This window comes from Canis lupus, chromosome 23, assembly GCF_048164855.1.
Source record: "Canis lupus baileyi chromosome 23, mCanLup2.hap1, whole genome shotgun sequence".
Classification (NCBI taxonomy): domain Eukaryota; kingdom Metazoa; phylum Chordata; class Mammalia; order Carnivora; family Canidae; genus Canis; species Canis lupus.
In genome coordinates, this window is record NC_132860.1 from 22,557,328 (window position 1) to 22,576,657 (window position 19,330).

The 19,330-nt window shown below is 38.3% G+C and overlaps 2 protein-coding genes across 2 annotated transcripts; both read left to right on the forward strand.

The window, feature by feature from the left end:
* The first annotated feature begins 2,993 nt into the window (after window positions 1-2,993).
* On the forward strand, window positions 2,994-5,141 carry LOC140615476 (olfactory receptor 52D1-like). The gene is made up of 2 exons (XM_072795342.1): window positions 2,994-3,983; window positions 4,986-5,141. Exon 1 carries the CDS (start codon window positions 2,994-2,996, stop codon window positions 3,948-3,950), a length of 957 nt encoding a protein of 318 aa, XP_072651443.1. The 3' UTR covers window positions 3,951-3,983; window positions 4,986-5,141.
* Window positions 5,142-16,357: 11,216 nt separating this feature from the next.
* LOC140614903 (olfactory receptor 52D1) lies at window positions 16,358-17,807 on the forward strand. The gene has a single exon (XM_072794327.1). The coding sequence runs from the start codon at window positions 16,358-16,360 to the stop codon at window positions 17,312-17,314; it is 957 nt and encodes a 318-aa protein (XP_072650428.1). The 3' UTR covers window positions 17,315-17,807.
* Window positions 17,808-19,330: the final 1,523 nt, after the last annotated feature.

Below are 19,330 nucleotides of genomic sequence, written 5' to 3' on the forward strand. Positions count from 1 at the left end.
TGATCACAATCTCATGGTCCTGAGACTGAGCCCCATATGGGCTCCATGTTCAGCACAGAGTCTGCTTTGGATTCTCTGTTTCTCCCTCTGCCCCACTGCCTCCTCCCACTCTTACTCTCTCTCTAAAAAGCAAAAAATTATGAGAGCTATGGAAACCTTGTTCATTTATTTTTAAATGGATAATAAATGAGAGGCAGAAAATTTCAAGTCTGTTTACATTCCATAGGATACACTTAAAAGGCTGATGTATTTTTATCTTAAAAATATCAGTATTCATACTATACTGTATGTTATATCTTTTTCTAATATTTAAATATTAAATGACAATTTTTAGATGTCAACATTTTTGAAGAAGTATATACTATTTCAAAAATTTTTGGAAAGTACGTAGGCAAAAAAGTTTGAAGACCACTGGTTTGTATTTACATGAGAGAAGGTGTGCCTAGGTGGCTCTGTAGATTGAGATCTTACCTCTTGGTTTCAGTTCAGGACATAATCTTGGGGTGGTGAGATTGAGCTCCATATGGGGCTCCTTGATCAGCATGGGGTCTGCTTGAGATTCTCCCTCTCCCTCTGCCCTTCCCTGACTGTCTTGTGTGTGCTCACTCTCTTTCTTTTTTTCTCTCAAATAAATACATCTTTAAAAAGAGAGAGAAGACAAGCATGAATAAAGGAAAAGAGTACGGCACTCAGAAGGCTTTGATGCAAACCATGGTGTCAAGTCTCGATAGATGGGTAATGTCATAGAATCTGAGTGCATCTGGCTAGAGAACTGATGGCTTCACTCCTAAGATGAGCTCTGTGGGTGTGAAATCTGCAGAGTAGCATAATGCCTGTGCTCAGAAGAGTCCTGTGTTAGATTTAGTATACTGCTGCCATGTTCCTAAAATTCTTACTAACTTATTTTTGAACTTATGAAGTCTAATGAGACAATGGAGCCTAAGCCTCTCCACCACCATTTCTTACCACCATATTTATATATATGGCATTCACGATGCCATGTGTACACAAAATACCATGGACCACTACACATGGAAATTCAGAGACGTATCACAATTAAGAGTGAAAACAGAGAAAAAGAAGAAAAGGGAAGGAAAGGGAAAGTAAGAAGGGAAACATAAAACTTACTACATTTTATTTCAACTTTCCTTAAAATTCCCTATGGTAAATGTTCTTTCGTCATTTCTTTCTCTTCCTTCAACCTCTCCTTATTATCTCCCTAAGAATGAGCACCGTGAATCAAATCTCTAGAGAAAATAGCCTTGGGTTTTTATAATCAAGCATCAGAGAGAGAGTCAACAAGTAACCTCGCCTACAAAATCCCTTGATCAGAAAAGGCTGGAACTCAGAACTAAGCTGAAGATACTCAGTGAGCTCACAAAACTGAGGGCAGATTGGACTTTTGAACTCAGATTCCACACTCAGCCCCCATCATCCCCCAAATCACATCCATACACCCTGCACAAGAATACAGCTTTCACATCCCCAAAAAGAAAAACCACTGCATTCAGGCATATATCACCTGCACCAACTGTTTCTCTACCACATATTCTCCCGCACAGCCCCACATTCACATGTGACACCCATCACAGAGCTCCAGCCTCAGCATGCTCAATCTGTGAACACATGTCACTGGAAACAGGTATGTTTTTGAAATATTACAGAAAAAAATATGTGAAAAGAAAGAACTCAGAGTTCAATTATTAAAGCCTAGGTCTCCAAGGCATGATAGTTACCAAGAGCCAAGGCTGAGTGGGATGAATTTGGAAGGATGCCCACATTCCACCCAGAGTGTTGCTCCAGTTCAATGTCATTTTCCTATTGTTTCCCTGAAAAACAACCTTATTTGTACCTAGGCTTTCTGGTATCTTCAGAGTGGCAGAGTATCTCACAAAGTAGTAGCTTCCTTACAGTAATCTTTGGTAATCTTCCTTTACTGGCAAGAATAGGCTGGAAAGGGAGGACAGAAGAAGGTAATAGTGACTCCAGCTCTCTACCCCACCACCCATCCTTTTTTTCCTCCAGTGGCTGGGGCCATCAGTGAAAGTCCCCTGGAAAATAGGAGCAGCTTTCACTAGTATCTGTCTCTTTGAAGTCCAGATAATGAGTAAAGTGATTGCATTAGATACTGATATTGGGATATCTGGCAAGGAAAAGATAGGAATTCAAGTATTGGCCATATAAGTGAGGCTAAGTAAGGTGAAAACACCAAACTTTGAATCGGGACACTTAAGATGTAATTTCAAATCTGACAGTAACATACTTAGTGATCTGGAGTGCATTAGTTTATTTCTCTAAACTTGGACTTCCCCCTGGTAAAACAGAGGTAGAATAATTATAACACTCTATATCATTCCAATATGTGGATACAGGAAAAAGAGCTTGCACAAATGGGGAAGATGTTATTTTTGGTGTCCAAACATTTTAATCCCATATACTTAACTCTTTTTTTTTTTTTTTTTTTTTGCCCACAAAAAATTGTGTGAGAGAAGGAGGCCGGGTGCTGTCATTTCCAACTTATAAATGAGAAAAGTGAGTCTCAAAAACATTGTAGAACTTATCTAATGCTATATAGTGAATAGGTTGAGAAGCTGTGACTTGGATTCCAGATTCATTGTGCTTCATAAATGGAGACTGCCCAGGAGGGAAAATATTTTTCTCAAGAATCTGCAACATTTTTGTGACAGATTAGGACTAAAAGTTAGGAGTCCAGGTATCCTACAAAGGATTCTGTTAGGTATGCTTGGGGCTTGGAATGTGGAATCAAAACATTAATTTTGAGAATAGAAAATAGATGGAAAAATGGATTATATATGATACAGTATTCTAAGATTGAGAACAAGTTACAAACAATGTATGTTTTTCTCCGTCTAAAAAAAGATTGTTTCACAGAAAGGCCATTTTATATTAATGAACCAAGGACCTGATGTTACAGGGCAATCATACCATGACTCCACCACCTCTTGAATAGAACCCTTTACTCACCAAGCAGAATGTCAACCTCTAACCTCAGTGATGACAGTCTTCCAGCCATCATGTTCCTGACGGGAATCCCAGGGCTGGAGTGGGCTCATGCCTGGATTGCCATCCCCTTCTGTGCCATGTATCTGGTAGCACTGGCTGGGAATGCTGCCCTCATCCTGGTCATTGTGACAGACAGTGCTCTTCATGCACCCATGTACCTCTTCCTGTGCCTTCTCTCACTCACTGACTTGGCTCTCAGCTCCACCACCGTGCCGAAGACATTAGCAATTTTGTGGCTCCATGCTGGAGAAATTTCCTTTGGTGGATGCCTGGCCCAGATGTTTTGTGTCCATTCTATCTATGCTCTGGAGTCCTCAGTTCTTCTGGCCATGGCCTTTGATCTCTATGTGGCTATTTGCAACCCACTGAGATATATGATCATCCTCAACCGTAGCATCATAGGCAGAATTGGCCTTACTGGCATACTCCGTAGTATCGCTGTTGTCTCCCCGTTCATTTTCTTGCTGAGGCGACTGCCTTACTGTGGTCACCATGTCATGGCACATACATATTGTGAGCACATGGGCATTGCTCGCCTGGCCTGTGGCAACATCACTGTCAATATTGTCTATGGGCTGACTGTGGCCCTGCTAGCTGTGGGTCTGGATTCCATCCTCATTGCCATTTCCTATGGCTTTATCCTCCACGCTGTCTTCCGCCTTCCATCTCAAGATGCCAGGCACAAGGCTCTGAGTACCTGTGGCTCCCACCTCGGGGTCATCCTGGTCTTCTACATTCCTGCCTTCTTCTCCTTCCTCACCCATCGTTTTGGCCAGCACCGAGTTCCCAAGAATGTGCACATCTTTCTGGCGAACCTCTATGTGCTGGTGCCTCCTGTGCTCAATCCAATCATCTATGGGGCTAGGACCAAGGAGATTCGGAGTCGGCTTCTGAGACTGCTTCACTTGGGGAAGGTCTCAGTGTGAGTTCCAAGTAGCACTTGGAAATGATAAAGAAAGGTAAATGAGCAAGATAATTGCCTAGAAGCTTTTACATGGATGTAACCCTATAATGTAGACAGGAAAGGAAGCACTGAAAGAGAAATGGCCAGGCAAATTGGTTATGTTGAATATGATGATGAATGTGCTGCATGAATAATTCTAAGTTGCTTGGAAAAAGATTATTATTTTTTTTCTGTCATCTCAGTAAGTACAATATTTAGCCAAGAAGAAAGGCATTCCTGTCTGGATTTCACATTGAATCTCATGTTGGAAATATTCTACTGGGACATGAAACAAACAAAGAGAACATTTGGAGTGCATTTGAATGAACTCCAAGGCTTTGTGCCATGTTTAAGAGCACAAGAACAGAAGTGGTATAAACAGATTGCCTAGGTTTGAACACTGGCTTCTCCACTCACTAGGTTTATCTTTCAAGCATGTTGCAAAATCTTTGTATGCCTATTTTGGTCAAGTGTAAATGAGAATAATAATATCTAACTCTGGAGTTTGTGGTGAGTATAAAATAACTTATTGAGTGTATGTAGAAAATTTAGAACAGTGTCTAAAGCATAAAATGCTCAAGAAATGAATGTAAGATGTAAAAGTTACATAACCTCTCAAAACATTATTTTAGGTTCATAACTCATCTAAGAGCAATTTTGTATTATCTCATCTCACATAATTTTTGTTATTCTATTATATAAGTGCTGCATAAAGTTAGGCTTTGCTTGGTATATGATTAGCACTCAGTAAAACCATATTTTCCTCCATTCCTATCCACTCCTCTGATTGTGAGGTTTATTTCCTTTTGTCATAAATGTATCCCTTACTAAGGATTTATAGAAGAATGATCAGAGTTCTACTGCCTTTCTAAATAGTCACTTGTTGACTTCAGTGACTAAGTGTACTTTTAAGTTTATCGCACTTGAAAATTGTTGAGCTTCTGTAAATTAATATTTTCATCAAAGTCAGAGATAGATTTATTTATTTATTTATTTATTTATTTATTTATTTATTTAGAAGAGAGAGAGCACATGAGTGAGAGGGGCAGAGGGAGAAGGAATCTGAAGCAGACTGCACTGAGTGCAGAGACCTACATAGGGCTCAATCTCATGACCCAAAGATCAGGACCTGCGCCAAAACCAGGATTTTGATGCTTAACCAACCAACGAACAATAAATTCAGAGAGTTTTGAATGTTAATTCTTCAAGTGTTCCTTCTTTCTCTTCCTCTCTCTCCTTCCCCTCTGCTCCTTCTCAGACTTTCATACATATATATATTGGCCTTCCTGATGATGTATCACAAGTCTCCGAGGCTCTGTTCAATTTCTTTTTCTTTTAGTTACTCATACTGAATAATCTCATTATTTTTCTTTTAGTTACTCATACTGAATAATCTCCATTGACCAATCTTCACATTTGCTGTTTCTCTCTTCTGTATAGTCAAATGTACTATTGAGAACTTACAGTAAATTTTTATTTCAATTATTGTACTTTTTAAGCCCCTAATTTGTATATAATTTTTTAAAAATAATTTCTATTTCTTAATTAATATTATCATTATCACAGTTTCCTTTAGTTCTCTGAGCATATTTAAAATAGTTGATTTAAAGTCATGGTTTAGCAAATCCAATGTTTTGACTTCCTCAAGGACAGTTCCTCTTGGTAATTTTTTTCCTGTGTGTGGGCCATAATTTTTTGTTTCTTTTGACATCCCATAACCTGTTGAAAACTGAACATTTTATTTATTTACTTATTTATTTGTAAATATTTTATTTATTTATTTGAGAGAGAGAGAGAAAGCACACCCACAAGTGGGGGAGGGAGCAGAAGTGGGTGGCAAGGGAGAAGCAAGCTACCCACTGAGCAGGGAGCCCAATGTGGGGCTCGATCCCAGGACCCTAAGATCATGACCTGAGTTGAAGGCAGATACTTAACTGACTGAGTCACCCAGTTGCCTCTGAAAACTGAACATTTTTAATAACATAATGTGGCAACTCAGAGAATCATTCTCTTTCCTCATTCTCTTTTGGTTTTCGTTGTTTGCTGCTGGTATTTAGTGTTTTTTTAGTTAATTCTGTAACACAAATTCATTTTTATTTGTAGTCACTAAAGTCTCTGCTAGTTAATAATTGGAAAGAGATTTCCTTACATACTTGGAAACAGGAAGTCTTTATCTCTGCTCTCTATATGCATGTTGGAGCAAAACTTTAATACTCAGACATTGAGTGTGAAACTTTATGTTAGCCTTTCCTTTCCTACTTGTGCAGAGCTTCAAGGTGAGACAAGGATAAGACCACAGGGGTTTCTCAGGTCTTTTCTGGTTATATCTACAGTCATCAGCAAATGCAGAGACCTGGATATGCACATGGCCTTCTATATCCTCAGAGATGTGTCAAAAATATACAAAGTTCCTATAAATATCACATTCTTAAACATTTTGTCTTTACTTTTTGGTTAGTTTCTTATTTTCTCCAACTGTTATCCACTATCATAGGCAGCTTCCAAGTTAATTGATTGCCTGTAATTGTTGTTGAAAATTACCCATAGGGAAAAAGAATGCTTACACTAAGAGAGCTATGGATCAGATGAAATAGAGACAGCCTTGCAAGAGTGGTCTTCAGGGGAACTATCAGGCCAAATAACGACAATTTTCAGGGAAGGAGATTTTGAAAGAATTCCAGCCTATCTGCTCCCTCTGGATGTCATTGACATCCACTGGTTTTACTGTGAATTCTGGCTGTTATTTTTTAAGGCTACTGCAGGGCTGGAGAGTGGGAGAAGGGCATTAGGGCAAATCAAAATGATACATAGCCACTTATCCTACAAAAATTCAACCATTTTTTCTTAAAGACAGCCTCCCTGGATGGATAGATGCAAGGCTTTGTTTAATGCCTAGAATTCTGAAAAAGTTGATTCAAACCATTTTTTTTTTTGCCAGAATTTTCATTGTCTCAATGGAACAGGAAAGTTTCCAAAGTCCTTACTCTGCCATTTTCACAGTTGTCCCCACCATACTCCATATTATTTCTTTGCTGGCAGACATGGGGACCAAGAAATCCATTGGGAAAATGGGGAAAAGTTTGTTATATTTGAGAAAATGGTTTTGGAATCAGACTTGTTATGAATATCAAGCAAGTCACTTATCAGTTAGATGATGTTAACCTAAACCATGATTTAAACTTTAATTACTTCTTCCTTATGAAGAGATACTATCTTAAATCTCCTCATTATTTACTTAGGTTGTAAGATGGCAAGAGTGCAACAAATGTCATTTCCCTTCACCATCAGCTACTCCACTTTTGGAACAAAAAATGAACAAACAGGGTAGAAATCAGAATCTCGTCTCCAGTCAGTTGTGGAGGAGAATGCTAGGACTGAGGAGGGAAATACTAACTTCACAGAGAAAGGACAGGCAAATGCTCATATGTCTTCCTGTAACTTTTCTTATTATGGCATTGTCATTCTTAGTCCTGGCTTAAAATCTTCCACTGCTCTTTGATTATTTACTCACATTTCCATGTCCATTTAATTTTCAAGTTTCATAGCCTCTCTTTCTACAAACATTTCTGCCACTTCATATATATCATGTCTGCCTGAGTTTAGACTTTCACCATCTGAATTACCAAAGCAACTTCCTGATTTTTCCTGCACCAGCTCTGCCAGAATACATAAATTTCTTCCCTTGGCTGACAGGCTTATCATTCTAAAATCCAAATATTCTTGCATAAGTTCTTCAAAACATACACATTACCCTTTGTTTAAAAATTGGGAAATGACTCAGGCATGTATCATCCTTAGGAATTAGTCTTAATTCATCTCTACTACTTTTAACCATTGATTTTTGGCTGGAATACTCAATCTTCTTCCATTTCTTGGGCAGTACAAGTAGAAGAATGTGTGATACAGCCTTGAGTGAGTCACTATACCATGAGTTGCTCAAGGACATGCTTATTTGCCATATGATTCCTTTATGTCTTCTTTCTTCTTACTCATTCACTAATTGACAATGTTTTAGTAGTATCATACCATAAAACTGTGCTTCTACTGTCACCACTGACTTCAATATTACTAAATATGCTGGATTCTTACTTGAAATATTGGTATAGCTGGCTGTTCCTTATTTCTTGACTGTTTCTCTTTTCTTGAATTACTAAATCCCACACTTCCCTGGTCCTCTGCTTATCTCCACATTCATCTTTCTTCAGTTGCCTTTACAAATGTTTCTCCTGTTTTCTCTCCTAAATACTAGTATTCTCCTCAGCTCTTTCTAAAGTTTGATTCAATTTTAACTATATATTCTTACTGGATGATCTTGGAAAAAATCAGATTTAAAATCTACATGTTTAGTTATAATTACTTTACAAATAACAGTTAGATATCTATCATTGGCTGCTGCATAGAATTTGGAAGACAGCATATCCCAAATACTAATGTAAACTTGTTCTTGGTAGTTCCTATTTCTCAATAAATGACACAAGTTTTTTAAATGGTCAGTATTACTTAGGCTTCTCTGGAGAAACAGAATCAATAAGATAGATAGGTAATAGATGATAGATAGATAGATAGATAGATAGATAGATAGATAGATAGATGTTGAATTTATTATAAGGAAGTGACACATGTTCATGTAATTATGGAGATTGAAAAGTCCCATGATTTGTCATTTCCAAAATGGAAACCTAGGGAATTTGGTGGTGTAATGCTGTCTAAATCTTAAGGCCTGCAAACCAGAGCAGCTAATGGTATAGGTTCTAGTATAGATCTGAAGACTTGAGAATCAGGAGCACCAAGGACTGAAAAAGATGATGTCTCAATTGAAGCAATCAGACAGGAAGAGCCTAGGTCTTTCTTCCTCCAAATTTTTGCTTTTCAAGCCTTCATGGATTGGATGATGGTCACAGATGTTGGGATAGCAAATTGCTTTACTGAGTCCACCAAGCTATTTATATCCAGGAATACTCTTACAAACACAACAAAAATACTGTTTAGTCAACTATTCAGGCATCCTGGGAACCAGTCAAATAGACACATAAAATTAACTCTCATACTGACTAAACAAAACAAAACAAAACAAAACAAAAAAAACAGATGCCATTGCGCACATATTTTTCTCCTTAATTCCCTGCATTCATTTAAGTAGTCACTGAATCCTAAATATTCTGTATCCTGAATATTCTACATCCTGAACAAACTCCAAAGGTACAATGGATGTTTGAGACAATATCTAGTGAGGAAAATAGAGGAAATTAACACCAGATCAAGCAGAATGATTGCTGGATAAAGCTAAGGTTTGAGGCCAGGAATTTATATTGTGTTAATCTGTGGATATTTATTATTTTTATCCATAGTATTTGCTATGGATTAATTGTATCCCATCCCCCCAAATTCATGTGTTGAAGCTCTAACCCCTAATATAACTGTATTTGAAGATAGCACTTTTAGAAGGTGATTAAAGTTAAATGAGGTCATAAAAGTATGGCTCTAGTCTGATAGGATTAGTGTCCTTTTAGGAGAGGCACCAGAGAATCACTTTGTCCCTGCTCATGCTCAGAGGGAAGAAAAGATAAAGTGAAGGCAGAGTGCTTTCTGCAAGCAAGTGTCTTTTTAAATTAATTTTTTAATTTAAATTAAATTTAATTAACATATACTGTATTTTTAGTTTCAGAGGTGGAATTTAGTGATTCATCAGTTGAATACAACACCAGGGCTCATTACATTAAATGCCCTCCTTAATGCCCATCACCCAGTTACCCCATCCCTCCACCCACCTCCCCTCCAGAAACCCTCAGTTTGTTTCCTATAATTAAGAGTCTCTTATGGTGCCTCCCTCTCTGTTTTCATTTTATTTTATCTTTCCTTCTTTTCCTCTATTTTCATCTGTTTTGTTTCTTAAATTCTACATATGAGTGAAATCATATGGGACTTATCTTTCTCTGACTGATTTGTTTCACTTAGCATAATACCCTCTAGTTCCATCCATATCATAATACCCTCTAGTTCCATCAGTATCATTGCAAATGGCAAGATTTCATTCTTTTTGATGCCTGAATAATATTCCACTGTGTGTATATGTGTGTGTGTGTGTGTGTGTGTGTATACATATCACATCTTCCTTACCCATTCACCTGTTGTTGAACATCAGAGAAATTTTCTTCAATGAGTAACTAAATCACCATATACTTGATTAAGGCTTGCTTTTACTGCTTATGCATATTGATTTTAAGAGCAATGCAGGGCTTTTGAGCTGAGTAGTTTGGCAGTGTTTGTATGTTCTAAATATAAAGATATTAAAAAACAGGACAGTAGGAGTCGTTTTGTCTTTTTCATCCTTGATCTAAAGTTAAAGAAGTGGGATGCCTGGGTGGCTCAGCAGTTGAGTGTCTGCCTTTGGCCCAGGGCATGATCTTGGAGTCCCGGGATCGAGTCCCATGTCGGGCTCCCTGCATGGGGCCTGCTTCTCCCTCTGCCTGTGTCTCTGCCTCTCTCTCTATCTCTCATGAATAAATAAATAAAAACTTTTTAAAAAATAAAATAAAATAAATTTTAAAAAGTGAAACCCTTAGCAGAGAGTTACATGAAAGAAAATTAAAGAAAGATTCAAACAGTAAATATTGCTTTTTTCATATGTTTAACTTCAAGGAATTTTTGCAACTGTAATTAAATATCTATCATTAGATTATGTTGTTAACTAGAAAGAAAAATCTCCCCAAATAGGTGAATTATTGCATTTAGTAATTATAAGTATAACTGGCATACTTAATGAACTATATTTTTCAAAATTCACTAGATGATTTTTTAAGGTGAAAACATTATGTCATGTGTATGTGTGGCTGTAGAGAAGATGTGTGTTAGAAAATTTAAGTATTGTTCATTTAAAACTATTTTTATCAAATTATATAAATATTTTTGAGTTACATTCAATCTTAAAGTTATTTAATCCTATGAAATGTTTCCTGTTGTTTTAGTGATGTACGTTTTTCTTACACTTAATGTTAATTTAAAAATTATTGTAAGGTATAAAAAAATGAATGGAATTATACCTGATCTTTACATATGATTTATATTTCCTCAGTCCCCAGATATAACACAGGTTATATCACATGCATGCACACATATGAATTATAGGATACTGTGTTAATTGCTATGCTATTGCCTCTCAGCTTCAAACCTTTCTGATCTCTTGCTTGGGGATGCCTAGGATGGGACATTTGTCCTTCACCTGCTGGCTGGTCCTAAGACTCAACCAGTAGAGGGCAGTAGAGGTCAATTAGACCCTGGGACAGGGTCAGAGGATTTGTTTATCCTATGCGCATTCTGTTCTGTGTCACCCAAGCATCTGTTATTTTCATTGACAACAGCAGTTGATTCTAATACAGACAGTAGGTTCCAAGTGGCATTTTAATATTGCCCCTTATTTTGAACCAACCTCATCATGTCCTTCAGATATGCCACTACCATTTGGCTGGAATCCCTCTTCAGAGATCTGAGTCCAGACTATGAGGACACTGTCCTTTGCCAGAACCTCCTCTCTTAGGACCATTACTGATTAAGGCAATTACTCTCAATTACGGCTTGACTGCCACAATGCAGAAACAAAACTCCATCCACCCCCAACTGAAGTACTTATATAAACAAAGGTTCTCAGAGCTTACCTTTATAAAGCCAAAATTAAGAATAATTAAGTATGAATCACACTTCATTGAATAAATATTGACTTGTTAATATATGGGGTAGTTTGGAAGAAGATAAAAGCTCTATCAACCTCACTAAGGATAATATTTCCAAAACAAATTTGGCCTATACTTATAATTTATAAAACTTAAATATTTTCATATTGCTCTTGTGAATGTATGACTATAATTGTTTTAATAAAACATTGTAACACTTGAAGGTTATTGTTATAATTTCTTGTATTATTACTGGCATGTAAGAGTTATCATAATGAGATATACAAACAAAAATATACATGTGAGAAAATAGACCAACTTCAAAGAGACAAAGCAATAATTTCAAATTTCTAACAGTTAAGAAAAACTCGTTCATATACTTTTAAATGGGCAGTGGTGAGTTAGAAATTCTAGGGCACAGAGTTTCCAAAGGATATATTAAAAATTGTTATATAGGACTTTTATTTTTAAATATCAAAATTTATAATGTACTGGAAATTACATTTTTTTCTACTCTTTAAACTTTTAATGACAATTCTCAGAGTCAATGTAAAGGGGAATATAGTGTTTTGAAAATTATTTTATGAAATAGCCAGTAAGATTTTTTTTTAATTTATTTATTTATGATAGTCACAGAGAGAGAGAGAGAGAGGCAGAGACACAGGCAGAGGGAGAAGCAGGCTCCATGCACCGGGAGCCCGATGTGGGACTCGATCCCGGATCTCCAGGATCACGCCCTGGGCCAAAGGCAGGCACCAAACCGCTGCGCCACCCAGGGATCCCCGCCAGTAAGATTTTTGAAGACCACTAGATTGAATTAGTTTGAGAGGAGAGAGGTATGTTAAAAGGGAAGAAAGAAGAGTACTCTAAAGTCATTGAAGAATGATCAGTTAATCCTTGAAGTGCTAGCTCAGGGACCTGGTGGATGGATGAAGTTAAAAATCAGAGGGAATCTACCTAGAGTATAGATGATGTCACTTCATACCAGTCCAGCTTCATGGCAAATGAATGGACACTTGCATAGTGCTCATTCTCAGAATGGCCTTATGCATTCCCTAGCATTCTGTTATCATCATGAAATTCTTGGTAATTTTACCTTTGAACTTGTGTTTTGTAAGTGAAGCCTAGGTTATAATGATGTATGAATGCACATGCTCACCATCATTGTTTGCTGCCTATCATCACAGAACTCTGGAGGATTCACAGAGAGATGGAGTTCAAAAAAAACAGATAGAATAAAAATAAGGAAAGAAAATGAGGAGACAGGAAGGAAAAAAAAATTAAGAGGTGAGAAGGGAGAATAAAGCATAAAATATACCAGATATTTCATTTCCACTTTTTCTGGATAAGTCAAGGAAGATTCTCCTAATTCTTCCTCATGTTATCAATCCTCCTCATTCTCTCAAATGTGCATCACAGGCCAAATCCCTGGAGGAGGCCAATTTGATTTATACTCCTGAGCATCATAGGCAGAGTCAATAAATAAACTTGCTTATCAAGCTCATTGACCAGAGGAGGCTGGGACACAGAGCCGAGTTAAAGACATTCGCTGAGCCCAGGAAACAGAGAACAAAGAAAAGATCAGACATTTCAACCCAGATTACACATTCAGACCCCTCTGCTTCTTCCTACCACACCCACATGAACCTGCACTGAAACGCAGCTTTAACCTCCTTAAATAACACTGAGTAATCAGATACCCATCTCCTGCACAAGCTTTCTCTCCATCACCCTGTGTGCCTACACAGCCTCACACTCAGTATACCCACTCACAGAGCTCCAGCCTCAGTGGACTCCACTTGCAAGTGCATGTCTACCATACAGGTATGTTCTTCTTATCAGGCTACCCAACAACTGGGTTAAATGAAATAGCACAGAGTTAAATCATTGAAGTCTAGGTCAGAGAGGGGGACCTCAATGACAAGACCCTGAAACAATTTGGAAAGCATGCCCCCATTGTGGACCAGAGTGGCATTTCCTCAATATCCATATCCCATCGTTTCCTGAGGGGGGAAAAATCCAACTCTGCTTTTACATTAGATTTTCTGCTTCTCACATCCCAGAAGGTCACAGAGTACTACTATTTTATAATTCAACTTGAAATCACCCTTAAAGGTCAAGAATAGGCTGATAAGAGAAGGGAAGGGAAGATGGTAGTGATATCAGCTCTCTGCCATCCACCATCCAAGCCTCTCTCCCCAGGTGTCAAGGCATGCATCAAGACCAAGCTTAAGACCAATTGATGTCATCAGTGAAAGTCTCTATGCAAATATGAGGGACTCCCTAATTCTCTTCACATTTAGAATTCAGATAACAAATAAAGGAACCTTATGAATTGATATTAGACAAAATGCCTTGCTTGAAAGAGATAGGAATTAGATATTGGTAATATCATGGATGTTTGGGTGTGGTAAAACTTGAAACTTGAATCAGGCCCCTTAATTTAAACTCTGTAATGAACATGCTTTGTTATCTGGATGACATCAGTTCACTTCTCTGGACACTGTCTTCCCACTGATTAGGGGTGCAAATGATTATCACACCCTATTTAAAAAAATTTATATATATATATATATTTTAAGATGTTGTTTATTTATTCATGAGACACAGAGAGAGAGAGGCAGAGACACAGGCAGAGGGAGAAGCAAGTTCCACTATCACACCCTATCACACCCTATTTTTAAAAATTTTTTTGTATATATATATATATATATTTTTTTTTTAAGATTTTGTTTATTTATTCATGAGACACACAGAGAGAGAGAGGCAGAGACACAGGCCAAGGGAGAAGCAGGCTCCACTCAGGGAGCCCGATGTGGAACTCGATCCCAGGTCTCCAAAATCACGCCCTGAGCCGAAGGCAGGAGCTAAACCGCCGAACCACCCAGGCTGCCCTGTATATTTTTTTTATTGTAGTTTGATTTGCCAACATATAGCATAACACCCAGTGTTCATCCCGTCAAGTGCTCCCCTCAGTGCCCATCACGCAGTTACTCCATCCCCTCGCCCACCTCCCTTTCCACCCCCCCTTGTTCATTTCCCAGAGTTAGGAGTCTTTCATGTTCTGTCACCCTCTCTGGTTTTTCCCACTCATTTTCCCTCCTTTCCCCTTTACTCCCTTTCACTATTATTTATATTCCCCAAATGAATGAGACCATATAATGTTTGTCCTTCTCCGATTGACTTACTTCACTCAGCATAATACCCTCCAGGTCCATCCACGTTGAAGCAAATGGTAGGTATCACACTCTATTTTCTCTGGAAAGTTGTTGGCGATAAAGAGCTTGAAAAAAGGGAGCAATTATTTGGGATATCGGAACTTTTTTTCATGAATATTATTTTTTTCTCAACCATAAGCTTTAGAAAGTGATAAACCATGTGATGCCATTTCCAATTTGGAGATGAAAAAAAAAAAGGCCCAAAGAGGTTATGGGATTATTCCAATGCCACATAAGGAACAGATGGAAAAGAGAGAATGAATATAGAGTCATTGATTTTTCCAAATTAAGACAGGCCAAAGAAATGGAAGATTTGTTCAAAGTCACACATCAATTTTGTTAGAGAATCAGGACTAATTTCGAGTTTCTCAGAATCCCACACAGGTTTCTTTTAAGTAGAAAATGTGTTTACTAAAGGGAAATGTTTTTAAGTACTAGCTAGCCTTCCAGAGCAAAAACAGATTCTCTTTCCAGAATATCTTTACAGTAAGCAACCCCAGGACACTCTGTTTCTTCCCTTGAGCTGTCTCGGTCAGCACCTGGCATTCTCATCTAGCCTCAATATCCAGCCATCACACTGATGGACATGCAGCACCACTAGCTGGCTTTGCCAGAGTAGAGATTGCTGTCTCTCAATAGAATGATATATCTTTTTCTTTCTTCTATTGTACCCTGATGAGAACTCAAATAACTGTGGATACTCACTCATGTGCTATGTGAGCATATTGAGATGACTTAACTACTTTCTAGGCATTCCAGTTGAGGTACAAAATGAAGTTATGTAGTGTATATATATATATGAAGATGCATTAGAAACACAGAAAATAAAGTGATTGCATTATTATATTATAAAGTCCAAAAGTGAATGTTACATTCCATTGACTAGTAAACATTGAGTCTTAAGTGAACATTGATCAAAATGTCTAGGTCCAGCCAAAGGCATGGTTGGTGTGGAAGTTGCAATTGCATAAAGGCATAGTCTCAGATAATGGGATTGTGTAAAGTAGTAGAACAATGAAAAAAATAAAAGACCATTATGGACCAGAAAAAAAGGGAAGCTTCTGGGAGAAAGGAAAACATTCACTGAAGCTTTGAAAACAGAGAAGGGGAAAATAAAGCCAGAAGACACCCTAGGCATGGAAAGAGGCAAGGAACACCCCTCCGAGTGAGTTGACTAAATGTTGGGCAGGATGTATAGGTGGTAAGTTATGAAGGATCAGATTGGAAAGATGCTTCAATGGTTAGTTTGGTGCTCAGAATATAGAACTCAAAACATGATTGATGAGTACATGAATGAGCAGAATGAAAAAAAAAAAGGAGCAGACTATATTGAGAGAGTTTTTAAGATTCTTGAGCAAGTTAGTGACAAATGTTTTTCTTGGTTTAAAAAAAATTGTTTCACAGAAAGGTCATTTTATATTAATGAACCAAGGACCTGATGTTACAGGGCAGTCATACTATGATTCCATCACCTCTTGGATAGAACCTTTTACTTACCAAGCAGAATGTCAACCTCCAACCTCAGTGATGACAGTCTTCCAGCCATCATGTTCCTGACAGGAATCCCAGGGCTGGAGTGGGCTCACATCTGGATTGCCATCCCCTTCTGTGCCATGTATCTGGTAGCACTGGCTGGGAATGCTGCCCTCATCCTGGTCATTGTGACAGACAGTGCTCTTCATGCACCCATGTACCTCTTCCTGTGTCTTCTCTCATTCACTGACCTGGCTCTCAGCTCAACCACCGTGCCCAAAATGCTAGCCATTTTGTGGCTCCATGCTGGAGAAATTTCCTTTGGTGGATGCCTGGCCCAGATGTTTTGTGTCCATTCTATCTATGCTCTGGAGTCCTCAGTTCTTCTGGCCATGGCCTTTGATCGCTATGTAGCTATCTGCAACCCACTGAGATACACAACCATTCTTAACCATACTGTAATAGGCAAAATTGGCCTTGTTGGCCTCCTCCGCAGTGTGGCCATTGTCTCCCCATTTATCTTCTTGCTGAGGCGACTGCCTTACTGTGGTCACCATGTCATGGCACATACATACTGTGAGCACATGGGCATTGCTCGCCTGGCCTGTGGCAACATCACTGTCAATATTGTCTATGGGCTGACTGTGGCCCTGCTGGCCATGGGTCTGGATTCCATCCTCATTGCCATTTCCTATGGCTTTATCCTCCACGCTGTCTTCCGCCTTCCATCTCAAGATGCCAGGCACAAGGCTCTGAGTACCTGTGGCTCCCACCTCGGGGTCATCCTGGTCTTCTACATTCCTGCCTTCTTCTCCTTCCTCACCCATCGTTTTGGCCAGCACCGAGTTCCCAAGAATGTGCACATCTTTCTGGCGAACCTCTATGTGCTGGTGCCTCCTGTGCTCAATCCAATCATCTATGGGGCTAGGACCAAGGAGATTCAGAGTCGACTGCTGAGATTCCTTCACTTGGGGAAAATTTTAATGTGAAACTTGAGCATAGATTGATAATAAGGAAAATGAATGGGTATGGTCGCTGTCATGATGCATTGACACGAATGGAGACCTCTGATATTACAGAAATGTGTTTACAGGCAAGGAAGCACTTGAAGGAAAGTGAAGATCAGATGAATCAGAGGTATCAAAAATCACACTGAACATACCATATTCCTGAGGCTCTTGGAGTAACTCTGAAGAGCCCAGAGAGATGATAATATTTTTACTCTTGGGAATATTTTGCCATTAGGAGTAAGCAGGTGTTGGAGAAAATCTGAGTAGGTATGATAGTGCCAGTGTAGAATGCGCTTAATGTTTTTTTCTTTCATTGCAAATATTTCTATGACTTACTAAAGATCAAGTCAATTCCACATATGAAATGAGTCTGGGCTTCATAGTGAGAATATTCTCTGCTAGTCCAAGTTAAAAAAAAAATAGGTAAATTTAATCTAATTTCCAATTCTTTGGATAGTGATGAAGAACACAAAGTCTATCGTGGCCATTGCTGCTAGAAACATCGGAGTGCAGGTGTCCCGGCGTTTCATTGCATTTGTATCTTTGGGGTAAATCCCCAACAGTGCAATTGCTGGGTCGTAGGGCAGGTATATTTTTAACTGTTTGAGGAACCTCCACACAGTTTTCCAGAGTGGCTGCACCAGTTCACATTCCCACCAACAGTGTAAGAGCTAAATGTGAGACAAGATTCCATCAAAATCCTAGAGAAGAACACAGGCAACACCCTTTTTGAACTCGGCCATAGTAACTTCTTGCAAGATACATCCACGAAGGCAAAAGAAACAAAAGCAAAAATGAACTATTGGGACTTCATCAAGATAAGAAGCTTTTGCACAGCAAAGGATACAGTCAACAAAACTCAAAGACAACCTACAGAATGGGAGAAGATATTTGCAAATGACATATCAGATAAAGGGCTAGTTTCCAAGATCTATAAAGAACTTATTAAACTCAACACCAAAGAAACAAACAATCCAATCATGAAATGGGCAAAAGACATGAACAGAAATCTCACAGAGGAAGAACACAAAGTCTAAAGTTAGAGTACCTGGGTTTGAATGCTGGTTCCTCTGCTTGTTAGTTTTATAGCCTTGATCATGGTACTCAATCTTCCTATGTCTTGGTTTGTCTAATTATCAAATGGATAATATTAATCTCTCTCTCTCTCTCTCTCTGTGTCTCTCTGTCTCTTTCTCTCTCTTTAAATATCTAATTCTTAATACTGTGGCAATGAATAAATAAGTTAACGAATGTAGAGAACTTAAGGTAGTAGCTAACATGCAAAATGATCAACAAATATGAGAATGTCGGGTGCCTGGATGGCTCAGTTTGTTAAACGTCAACCTTCGGCTCAGGTCATGATCCCAGAGTCCTGGGATCGGGTTCCACATCAGGCTTGCTGCTCTGAGGGGAGCATGCTTCTCCCTCTCCCTCTCCTCTGTCACTCCCCCTGCTTGTACTTGTGCTCTTTTTGTCAAATAAATAAATAAAATCTTAAAAAAACAAAAATATGAAAATGAAAATGTTATATAAACTCTGAAAATTATTATCCAACTCATAACTTTTAGAACTGTTTTTCCTGGTATCATTTCACAGGGTTGTTATGAAAACTATATAATATGGCATCTCTAAAATATTTAGATAGTGCTTGGGATATGAATGGTGCTTGTTGAAACTATGTTTTCTCCTCTTTCTCCTCTGGTCTTCAATTTTGAAATCCCTTTCCTTTTAGCCATAAAATTACCCCTCATTAAGGATTCAGGGAGGCCTGTTCAAAATCCAAATGCATTTTTAAATAATCCTCCTTTCCCCTTGTAACCTCAGCTCTAAAATACACAAATAAGTCCCCAGTTGCTGCTCCCAATGATTCAAAATGTAGCTATAATCTCTATTTTAAATTAAGAGCCTGTAACTCAGAGAGACTAATAGTCTTAAGGTTATGCAACTATATAGAACATATCTCATGAATTATCCAGTATGAGATATGTGTGAGGA